This window comes from Arachis hypogaea, chromosome 17 (assembly GCF_003086295.3).
Source record: "Arachis hypogaea cultivar Tifrunner chromosome 17, arahy.Tifrunner.gnm2.J5K5, whole genome shotgun sequence".
Classification (NCBI taxonomy): Eukaryota; Viridiplantae; Streptophyta; class Magnoliopsida; order Fabales; family Fabaceae; genus Arachis; species Arachis hypogaea.
This window is the reverse complement of record NC_092052.1, coordinates 112,888,045-112,898,889: the sequence shown is the minus strand read 5'-3', so window position 1 is coordinate 112,898,889 and position 10,845 is coordinate 112,888,045. Positions and strand designations below refer to the sequence as shown.

General features: G+C 44.5%; 2 protein-coding genes across 2 annotated transcripts; both read right to left on the bottom strand.

Moving 5' to 3' along the window:
* Positions 1-7,431: 7,431 nt before the first annotated feature.
* LOC112763676 (uncharacterized) lies at positions 7,432-8,395 on the bottom strand. Its single transcript, XM_025809285.1, has 2 exons — positions 8,097-8,395; positions 7,432-7,870 (listed from the first exon to the last, which is right to left on the bottom strand). Exons 1-2 carry the CDS (start codon positions 8,393-8,395, stop codon positions 7,432-7,434), a joined length of 738 nt encoding a protein of 245 aa, XP_025665070.1.
* Positions 8,396-8,676: 281 nt separating this feature from the next.
* On the bottom strand, positions 8,677-9,159 carry LOC112763674 (uncharacterized). The gene has a single exon (XM_025809284.1). The coding sequence runs from the start codon at positions 9,157-9,159 to the stop codon at positions 8,677-8,679; it is 483 nt and encodes a 160-aa protein (XP_025665069.1).
* Between the last annotated feature and the right edge of the window lie 1,686 nt (positions 9,160-10,845).

Sequence of the window (10,845 nt, the reverse complement as noted above, 5' to 3'; positions counted from 1 at the left end):
AATATGGCTATGTCCTTTAGGTGCATTGCAAAAGAGAAAAAGAGAAGTAGTTGACAAATAATCAAGATAAAAGATACGCTTGTGAGGGCGAAGCTTGAACTCTTTTTAGGAAGGGGCTAACATGGAAAATACAACTAAATAAAAAGCAAAAAATAAAATTAGGAGGGGCCAAATTATAAAATTTGAGGACTTTATAAGTAAAATTTATTTATTTGGGAAGGGCCATTGCCCCCTTCATATATACTAAGCTTCGCCCTGTTTGTAAAAGTTGATACAAAAGACGAAGATAAATTCAAATTTACTTTTGGATTGAATTTAAAGGTGGTTTTGAAGTTTTTAATGCTTCTTCATCAAAATTGAAGTCATCTAACATTTTAAAGAGTATTTTGTTGTGCCAAAAATTTGGCACAAATGATCGATGTAAAAAAGAATTTAACAGTTAAATTTGAAGATCATATGTGTATGAAGCACACCATGGTTGGAGAAAATAAGAATGAGTTAAACTCGATGGTCAAGTTACCTTATTCTTGGTGCCTAAATTTATTTAAGGTTCAAGACTACTTGGGATTCAAGTTTATTTGAGATCCAAGACTACTTGAGGTTTAAGACTACTTGAAGTCTATGTTTGTTTGAGGTCTAAGACTACTTGAAGTGTAAGTTTGCTTGAAGTCTAAAGTCTAAAAATACTTGAAGTCCAAGGTTATATGAATTAGTTTAAGATTTTTTCTCTAAAAATAGGATTAGTTTCATTAAATTAGGGGAGTTTCCATGCATTCACACATTCACAGATTTTAACAATTCCCAGTTACACTGACGCATGGAAACATTGTAACAGCCCAGACCACCCGCTAGCACGATATTGTCCGCTTTGGCACACAAGGCCTAACGGTTTTGCTTTTGACGATAGGGATGCTAGCCGAAGCCCCCCACACTCACTCGTCAAAACGCGTCATGCTAGGGAGAGGTATCCACACCCTTATAAGGCATGCTTCGTTCCCCTCTCCAACCGATGTGGGCCTTACAATCCACCACCCTAAGGGAGTCCAGCGCCCTCGCTGGCACATCGATCTGGGTTCTGGCTCTGATACCATCTGTAACAGCCCAGACCACCCGCTAGCACGATATTGTCCGCTTTGGCACACAAGGCCTAACGGTTTTGCTTTTGACGATAGGGATGCTAGCCGAAGCCCCCCACACTCACTTGTCAAAACGCGTCATGCTAGGGAGAGGTATCCACACCCTTATAAGGCATGCTTCGTTCCCCTCTCCAACCGATGTGGGCCTTACAAACATGAGTCAAGAGTCCACGTAAATATTGGTCGACTCCATTTTTCTTTTAGTCATTTTAATTCTATCTTTTTTTTTCTATTATTTAAATTTTATCGTTTTCAATTAGATACTTGTCAATTTTTATACATTTTAATATAATTCTTGTAATTTTTAATTTTTTATATTTTTACAGTTATTTTTTCTTGCTTTTAACTTTGTTCGGTTAGTCGGTTGGTTCCTGAACGGGTCGGAGATGCGGGGTGTACAATCAGGAAACCTAGATGTGGGTTGCTCGAGCGTGACTGGACCTCCCGGGCAAGCGTTGGAGGGAGAGAAAAGGAGCTTCTCGATCTCCCAGGCTGGTGGTGTGATGAGAGGGGGAGCCACCTGCAAAAGGGATTTCGACGCTCAAGTCAGAATCCATACAAGGTGGCAGAAAAGGTGAGGGTTAGGTGATGTACTTGGGAGAGGGGTAGGGTCCTCCCCTTATATAGTCTGCACCTATGGCGGGTCCCACAGGAACAAACCCACTTCCAGGAAATTTCCTTCTCCAGCTGTCATGTACCTCACAGGGAGAGAGGAGGTGTCTCAGGTTTCTTGCCGGTTCGACTGTTGCATACCTGTCGGGTCGACCGGTCGGGCCTGGCCATCAGACCAGTTGGGCTGGGCCAAAACAGTGCCCCCAACATGTCAACCATAGTCGTGGGCGCCGTTGTTGGCGCGTTCCATTATACTTTCTCTTTGGTTGGGTGCTCGCGGGGTCGGCCACTCGTGATAGGGGCGTGCCCCCTACGCGCGAGTGGGTTTTAGCGTTTCGAGAGAATGTCATTCATTGCCTCGTTCTCCGCACCTGTCATTTAATGCCATTATGGCTGACTTGAAAGTTTGGAAAAAAATTCAGTTCTACCCCTGACTTTCGCGCTTCCCTATAGTGGCAGTTATTCCTCAGTGTTCACTTTCTTTCCCCATTCTCACGTTTCATCTTCTCATTTCCCCCTTTTGCACCATTCCTTCTCATTTTTTCCTCTCCTAATTTTTGGATTCCACTGCCCTTATCCACTTCCAATTCAACTGCAACTGCATTCCCTCGGATTTTTCCAGTTTCCTTTGACAGCAATCTTCCTGGTAAGCACTTCTTTCTCAATCCTTTGTGAATGAATGTTGCTATTGCTATTATTGCCACCGTTTCACTTTGTAGTTCATAGGTTGTGTATGCTTTTTCACTTGGATGACACCACTGTTAGTTAGGCTTTTAGGAGGGGTTACCACTATATCTCTAGTTTTTGTTTTTATCATTTTCTTAACTGTAGATATGCTTGCTACTATAGATAGGCTTGCTTGTAACGCGTAGTGCTGGTTCTGGATTAACCAGTTTTCCGACCTATCAAACTGTTTGACTAAGTGGTGCCTCCACTGTAGGTATGACATAACGTCCTGTTGTGAGGGCTCCCGTAGACCGGTATGCCTGGGTGACATCAGATGTGAAGGATACTCAAATTAGCGAATAACTCTGGAGGAGCTCACGGAGTTTCGTAAACCGACCAATTGTGCGGAGGAGGTCCCGAGGAGGATCATTACGACGTGTTCGTTCCCACAGACCGGGAACGAATATGCCATCTTAACTTAAACACTCCCCGGGTTGCTGATTAGATCTGGTTGTATAAAGCAATGTTCACCAGCCTGTGGGTTCGTATCCCCTTCTCTCCCTTCCAAATGGCGCTACTGAACCGATGTGACGTGGCGCCATCGTAACTGCACCTGAACAGTTGGGCCTCCATCCGATGCTTCGAGATGGTCTGCGAATATCTTGAGCTACCAGTCTCGGTGGAGGTATTCTTGTGGTTCTTTGTCTTGACGAATCCCTCAAAGGAAGGGAGAGCCAAGAAGGGATATATGTCTTTTCGGAGAGCCCAGGGTAGACGGATTTTCGGGTTGTTCGAAGACTCTTTTCATGGTTTCAAAGAAAAGTACTTTAAAGCGCGGGAGAGGGGACGGGGCCCGAGGTCATCGTTGTTGATAATCCGAGGAAAAGAAAACCGACCTCTAGCCCCGAGGGAGTTCTCACCGTAATGGAGAAGAACATCGATGCTAGAAACTTTATTGACTCCCAAGTCCTACCCAGCACGGAGGACTTCTTTCATGGTGGAGATCTTGCCTCCCGGGCCAAGTGGGTGTATCGCACCTTGCTCCGGGCTGCCACCATAGCGAGGAAAGTGGAACCCATTTTGGCTGGGGCTCAAACTCTGGAGGGTAAGCTTCAGGCAGCCGTCAATGCCCATGGAAAGTTAAAACTGGAGGTGGAGTCGCTGAAGACACAGCTGACTACTTCTAAAGAAAAAATCAAGACTTCTGATGCGACGGTTGCCTGGCTTACCGAGTGAGAGCTTACTCTGGAGTGCCAGTTCAATGTTGCCCAAGGTCGGCTGAAGGAGTTGGAGAAGGAGTGCGACGATGCCGTCTTGTCGGCAAACACTGCTAAGGCTGAGGTTGTGGAACTGAAGAAGAAAAATAAAGAGACAGTAATGAGCGGATATTTTATACGCTTTTGGCATCATTTTCATATAGTTTTTAGTATGTTTTGTTTAGTTTTTATTAAGTTTTTATAGGTTTTAGTGTTAAATTCACATTTTTGGATTCTACTATGAGTTTTTGTATTTTTGTACAATTTCAGGTAATTTCTAGCTGAAATTGAAGAACTGGAGCAAAACTTTGATTCAGAGACAGAGAAAGCACTGTAGATGCTATCCGGATCTGACCTCCTTGCACTCGGAAGAGCTTTTCTGGAGTTACAGACGTCCAAATGGAGCATTCTTAACGGCTATGGAAAGCTGACTTTCAGAGCTTTCCATCAATTTATAATAGTCCATATTTTGATTCAGATTAGAAGGTCCAAAACTGGCGTCCAACGCCAGCTACCTGCCCCCTTCTAGGCATCCAGCGCCCACAGAGCAGAGACCAGCGTCCAAACACCCAGAGAGGACCCCCTAGCCAGCGTTCAACACACTAGAAGCCTCATAGCATGTGGATCTCATCAAAGCTCAGCCCAAACACTCACCAAGTGGGCTCCAAAAGTAGATTTTAGCACTAAAAAAATTGTTTTACCCTTATTAGTCATTATTTAGTATTTAAGGGATTAGATTTATGTTATTCGGGGACTTTGGAGACTTCTTTTACCACTTTACACATTTATTATTGTATTTTCTTTTCAGTATGAGTTTCTAAACCTCCTAGGTTGAGGGGAGGAACCCTGCTGAGTCCTATGAATTAATAAAAGTATTACTGTTTCTTCTTCGATCCGTGTTTGATTTATTTCTAAGATGTATACTCACTCTTCAACATGGTGAATAGGATGATCAGTGACAATCAACTCTGTTCATCATACTAAGATGAACATGCCTGACAAACACCCGCGTCTACTTGGATTCGTGTGAATACGTGACTAGAAAGCGCGAACCAACAGCTATGTTTATACATCTATCAGACGGCTAATCCAAGACTTCGTTGGGGACTTCTCGAGACACCAGTTTAGCCAATTTCCATGGAAATTAGGGTCTCCGTGGTATAGGCTAAAATCCAAAGAAGCAGCATCCTCTGGTCCGGAAGATTCGACCTTGTCTGTGGCGTTTTGAGTAGGATCGCCAAGAGAATGAACTGCTAGAGCTTCACCCTTTGTCAGATTAGATGACCACGGCCAATGGCGTTTAATTTAGAGTATAGGAGATTGATGACCACAGCCCATGGCATCAATCACATACAGCCTGCCATAGAAGAGATCACTCACAAGCAAAGAAGACAGTACTACTAGAGTTCATTCAGAAAGGCAAAGCAACTCCAATCCTCAACTATATTCCTATTACTGACTCTATTTGATATAAAAAGTAATTTATACAATATTCCTTTAATGCAATTAAGCCTCAATCCACAACCTTCTGATTTCGACTGACTAAGACCTGCAAGATAACCATAGCTTGCTTCAAACCACAACCCTCATGGGATCGATCCTGACTCGCTCAGGTATTACTTGGACGACCTAGTGTACTTGCTGGTACAAATGTACGAAAGTGTGGGAAGTCGTGCACCAGACAGTGAAGCACACTCGAAATGCCATCGGGGCCACAGAGGAGGCGATTAAAGCTCAAGTGAAGCTGCTGGCTCCCGACTTCGATGTCTCGGCCGTTAGCGCCTTCAATACCATTAAAGATGGCAAGATTGTCGACCTCCCGAAGAAGTGAAAAGTAAAGACTTGTGCATTTTGTATAATTTCCTTTTGCCGCTTGTGGCTTAGTGTTATGTACTTTTGAACTGGTAGTTTGTAGTTTTTGTAAAACAATTTACCATTTTGTCGCACACCGACAACAAAAGAAGCCAAAAAGTGGCTTTTATTATTTAAGTACTTGTATTATGGCCATATTTTTGTAGCTGTTTAGTGTGGTACTTCATGATTTTGATGGCTCCTGGGGTGATCAGTCCTGTGATGCCGCAATCTTATTGAACTGGCTGGTTAAAGTAACCGAACGATGCCTTGAAGGCAGTAAGTTGGAAATAAAAATAAATTATTAAAGTTCAACAAAGTGTAATTAAAGCATGCTAAGTTCACGAACTAAACAAACGAGGTAAGTAAACAGTAGCAAATGAACATGAAACTAAAGATAAGTAAACAGTAGATTCTTTACTAAATCGGGGTACCGACTGACCACCGGGTCCGTTGAGGCTTCTAGGAGTAGAATTTCTTTAAATTCCCTACGTTCCATGTTCTGGGTACCTCCTTCCCGTCCAGTCGCTCCAGCTTATATGCTCCTCTACCGACCACTTCCTTTATCCTGTACGGGCCTTCCCAGCTGGCTGCCAGCTTCCCTTCTCCTGGGCTCAGCAGACCTACATCGTTGCATCGTAGGACCAGGTTGTTTGGTTCAAAACTCCTTTTAAGGACTTTGGCATTATACCGCAGGGCTATTCTCTACTTTAACGCCGTCTCTGATAAGTAGGTCATCTCCCTGGTCTCATCGACCAGATCCTTCTTCATCATTGTTGTCAAACTCTCGAATTAACTCGTAAACTCGTACGAGTTTATGAGTTTAGATATGGATTCGAGTTGACTCGGACATAGACTCTATCCTGAGTAAACTCGGCTAGACTCGGTCAAACTCGGACAAACTCGTGAGTTTAGGACCGAGTTAGCAAGATTGTGTTTTTCTTCATTTTTGCTCAAAAAGACGTTATTTTGAATCCAAAAAAACACTTTTTTTTATTAGGGTTACGATAACACTCCCAAAGAATGAAAGAAAACTCACCCACAACTCACTCATTTGCGTCGTTTCTCTCAAATCTCACTTTCTCCATGTTCTGCCGCAGTCGTTGTTCCCCGTCAAGCCACCGTTGTTCGCCTGTGTCTGCTATCTCTGCTCTGATTTGCACCATTGTCTTTGTGAATTTTACCTATGTTGCCCTCTGTTTTGTATTTCTTCATATCTCCACTATCCGCAACTCTATCGTGCTATCACCGTTCACGAGTTCGACTACTTCTCCTACACTCCTATCTCTACTCTGGTATGCACCGTCGTGAAATCCATGACTCTTTGTCGCCATCGTTTCGTGCTGCTGCTGCACCCTCACCACCGCTGCCTACTGCACCCTTGTCTTCGATCTGCTGTTGCTGGGACTTTGCCCCTTCTTTTCTTCTGCATCCTCTATTTTTTGTATGCCTTTTGCCCTTTTTTTGAGCCTTTACTTCTTGATTTAGTTTTTTTTTTTAATTTTATTGCTTCTAATTTTAGCCTATTGCTTATCGTTTATGTTAGATGGCCAGATGGTTCATCCATTCATGGATGATTAGTAATTAATTATTTTGATTAAATTTAATTTGATTATTTGATATTGTTCAATGTTTAATTAAAGATTTAGTATTACAGATTTAGAATTTTTAATTTTGTGTGTTCTATGTTGTATTTGTAAAAGAATAATTATAGTTGATTTGAATGTATATTTTAAAATATTTGTTATAATGTATGCTACTATTTTAATTTATTATGTGCTTTAAGATTGATATTATTAATTTTGAAGGGTTAGAATTGAGTAAATATACATTATGTAAGAATATATATATATATAAACTTCATAACAGGTGAACTCGTACGAGTCTACGAGTTAACTCGCGAGTCGAGTCTAGGTCAGCTCCACGAGTTTACTTAGACTCGCGAGTTTGACAACCTTGTTCTTCATTGCTTCCTCAACTCCGCCAAGGAGTAGTCGTGGGCTAGGTTCTCCTATTTCCACAGGGATCATCGCAGCGACCCCGTAGGTGAGCCGGAAAGGCGTCTCCCCAGTGGAGGATCGTGGTGTTGTCCTGTAGGACCATAAAACTGATGCGAGTTCGTCTACCCATGCTTCTTTCTTCTGGTCAAGTCGTTTCTTAAGGCTTTGGAGGATGACTTTATTCATTGCTTCCACTTGGCCATTGGTCTGCGGGTGCTCTACTGACGAGAACCTTTGCTTTATCCCTAGACCGGTAAGGAACTCACCAAACTTCTTGTTAGCAAAATGTGTCCCATTATCCGATATTACGACCTCCGAGATTCTGAACTGGGAGATCACCTTCTGCCACCTGAATTTTCGGCAATTTGCTGACGATATGCTGGCCAGGGCCTCCGCCTAAACCCACTTGGTGTAGTAACTATGGCCACGATTAAGTATTGACCTGTCCGGGGCCCACTAGAAAGGGGCCCAGGAGGTCGAGCCCCCACTGGCTGAAAGGCCAGGAGGCCAAAAGCAAACTCAACTCCGTTGCCAGGGTCCTATAGAAATTGGCATTTTCCTAGCACTTTTTGCACTTTTTCACGAATTCTTGGGAGTCCGCCATCATCGAGGGTGAATAGTAACCGGCCCTGACGAGCTTCCGGGCCAAAGCCTTTCCCCCGATGTGGTGGCCACAGCACCCCTCATGGACTTCTCTTAAGACATAGTCCGTTAGATCGAGGCGTAGGCATTTCAACAGGGGTTGGTTTAGTCCCCTCTTGAATAGTTGGCCATGTACTATCACATCTTTGGCCGCTTCCCTTCTTACCACCTTCGAAGCATTCTTATCCTCAGGGAGTTCTCCCTTCTCCAAGAAGTCGGTAATTGGATCCATCCATGAGGGGATGTCGGCTGCTTGGGTTATATGTAAAGTGACTGTTGGCTCCTTCACTAATCCTTGGATCAGGGATCGGTTTCTTGCGTCCTGGATTCGTGCTCGCCAGTTTTGACAGGAGGTCAGCTCGGGTATTCCTTTCTCTTAGAACGTGCTGCACCACGACCTCGTCAAATTCTTCACTCAACTTTTTGACCCTTTCCAAGTACTTTTGCAGCAGGGAGTCCCTGGCTTGATATGTTCCATTACTCTCTCACCACATTCTGAATTTTTTGCATGGTCTACACAGGTTTGGTAGTGAGGTGTTTCCTAAAGTCTTCGTTCAACAGCCCGTTTGTCAGACACAGGCTGGCCACTGAGTCAATCAGGCCATCAATCTCTAGGCATTCGTCGTTGAACCTGTCAACATACTTCCTGGTCGGTTCCCCGCTTCTTTGGGTAACCCCTAGAAGGTTGATCGGGTGCTTGGATTTGGCAATGCGCGTGCTAAATTGTGCTAGAAAACCACGAGTTATGTCCGCGAAAGTCGTCACAGACCCTTGAGGGAGAGCGTTGAACCATCGGATTGCCGGTCCTGCCAGGGTCACGGGAAAAGCGCGACATTTCACCTCGTCGCCCACGCCTTCCAGGTTCATCCTGGCCTCAAAGGCCGTTAGGTGTTCTTGGGGGTCCTGGGTTCCGTCGTCTCTCATGTCCGATTGCTTGTCGAAAAGTTTCGGCAGCCGGACCTCGAGAAGGGAGTGGTGAAAAGGGTTTGCTCCCATGATTATGGGGTTTCGTCGGCTTCTTGGTCTCTCCCTGCTCTCTTCTCGCGCTTCCCCCTCGGCGTGTCTCGCTAAGGGCCGTCTCCTCGGTATTTCCCTACTTTCCCCTAGGCCTTTTGACTCCGCGCGGGTCAGCGGGGTTCAGGATCCCATTGTACACCTGGCGTGGTTCCTCCGGGGGCTTCTTCCTTGGGCTTTCCCTCTCCTTTGAAGAGACTGGAAACGAGGTTGACTCAGGCCGGGCTGGTAGCGCTCCCTGGTCGCCAGCTCCCTCTCAAGGTTTTGCACCCTGTGGCGCAACTCCTGTATTATTCTCGCGCTGTCACTTCCCATTCCTCCGAAAGGGCGCCTTTCCCGGGAACGGGAGGGATGCTCATCCCCGCGGGAGGGGGATCTTGTTCATCTGCGGGAAGAAGCTAAGGAGGCCATCCTACTGGTTCAGTGGGCATTCTCCTCTACGCGCGGCTCGCCTCCCTCTTATCCTTCCACTGGGCCCAATGGTGTGGGAAATCGTGATCGTTCATTCCTTGGTAACGGCGCTAAAAACTTAATACGCACGTTCATAATCTTAGTTCTTTGTCACAACTTCGCACAACAAACCAGAAAGTGCACTGTGTCGTCCAAGTAATAAACCTTACGTGAGTAAAGGTCGATCCCACGGAGATTGTCGGCTTGAAGCAAGTTATGGTCACCTTGTAAATCTCAGACAGGCGGATTCAAATGGTTATGGTGAATTGATAAATAAAATATAATTTAAAATATAAAATAGGATAGAGATACTTATGTAATTCATTGGTGAGAATTTCAGATAAGCGTATAGAGATTCTTTTGTTCCTCCTGAACCTCTGCTTTCCTGCTGTCTTCATCCAATCATTCATACTCCTTTCCATGGCAAGCTTATGTTGGGCATCACAGTTGTCAATGGTTACATCCCGTCCTCTCAGTGAAAATGGTCCAAAATGCGCTGTCACCGCACGGCTAATCATCTGTCGGTCCTCGATCATACTGGAATAGGATTCAGTAATCCTTTTGCGTCTGTCACTACGCCCAGCACTCGCGAGTTTGAAGCTCGTCACAGCCATCCCTTCCCAGATCCTACTCGGAATACCACAGATAAGGTTTAGACTTTCCGGATCTCAAGAATGGCCGCCAATAATTCTAGCCTATACCACGAAGACTCTGATCTCATGGAATGGAAGGCTCGGTTGTCAGGCGAGGCAACCATGCGTCATGAACCAGGAGGCTAAGAGATACGCACTCAAGCTATTGCAAGTAGAACGGAAGTGGTTGTCAGGCACGCGTTCATAGGTGAGAATAATGATGAGTGTCACGGATCATCACATTCGTCAGGTTGAAGAACGAGTGTATATCTTAGAGAAGAAATAGGCGTGAATTGAATAGAAAAACAATAGTACTTTGCATTAATTCATGAGGAGTAGCAGAGCTCCACACCTTAATCTATGGTGTGTAGAAACTCTACCGTTGAAAATACATAAGAACAAGGTCCAGGCATGGCCGAATGGCCAGCCCCCCAAAGAGGGTTCAATCATCAAAACATGATCAAAAGATGTAAATACAATAGTAAAAAGTCCTATTTATACTAAACTAGTTACTAGGGTTTACAGAGATAAGTAAATGATGCAGAAATTCACTTCCAGGGCCCATTTGGTGTGTGCTTGGGCTGAG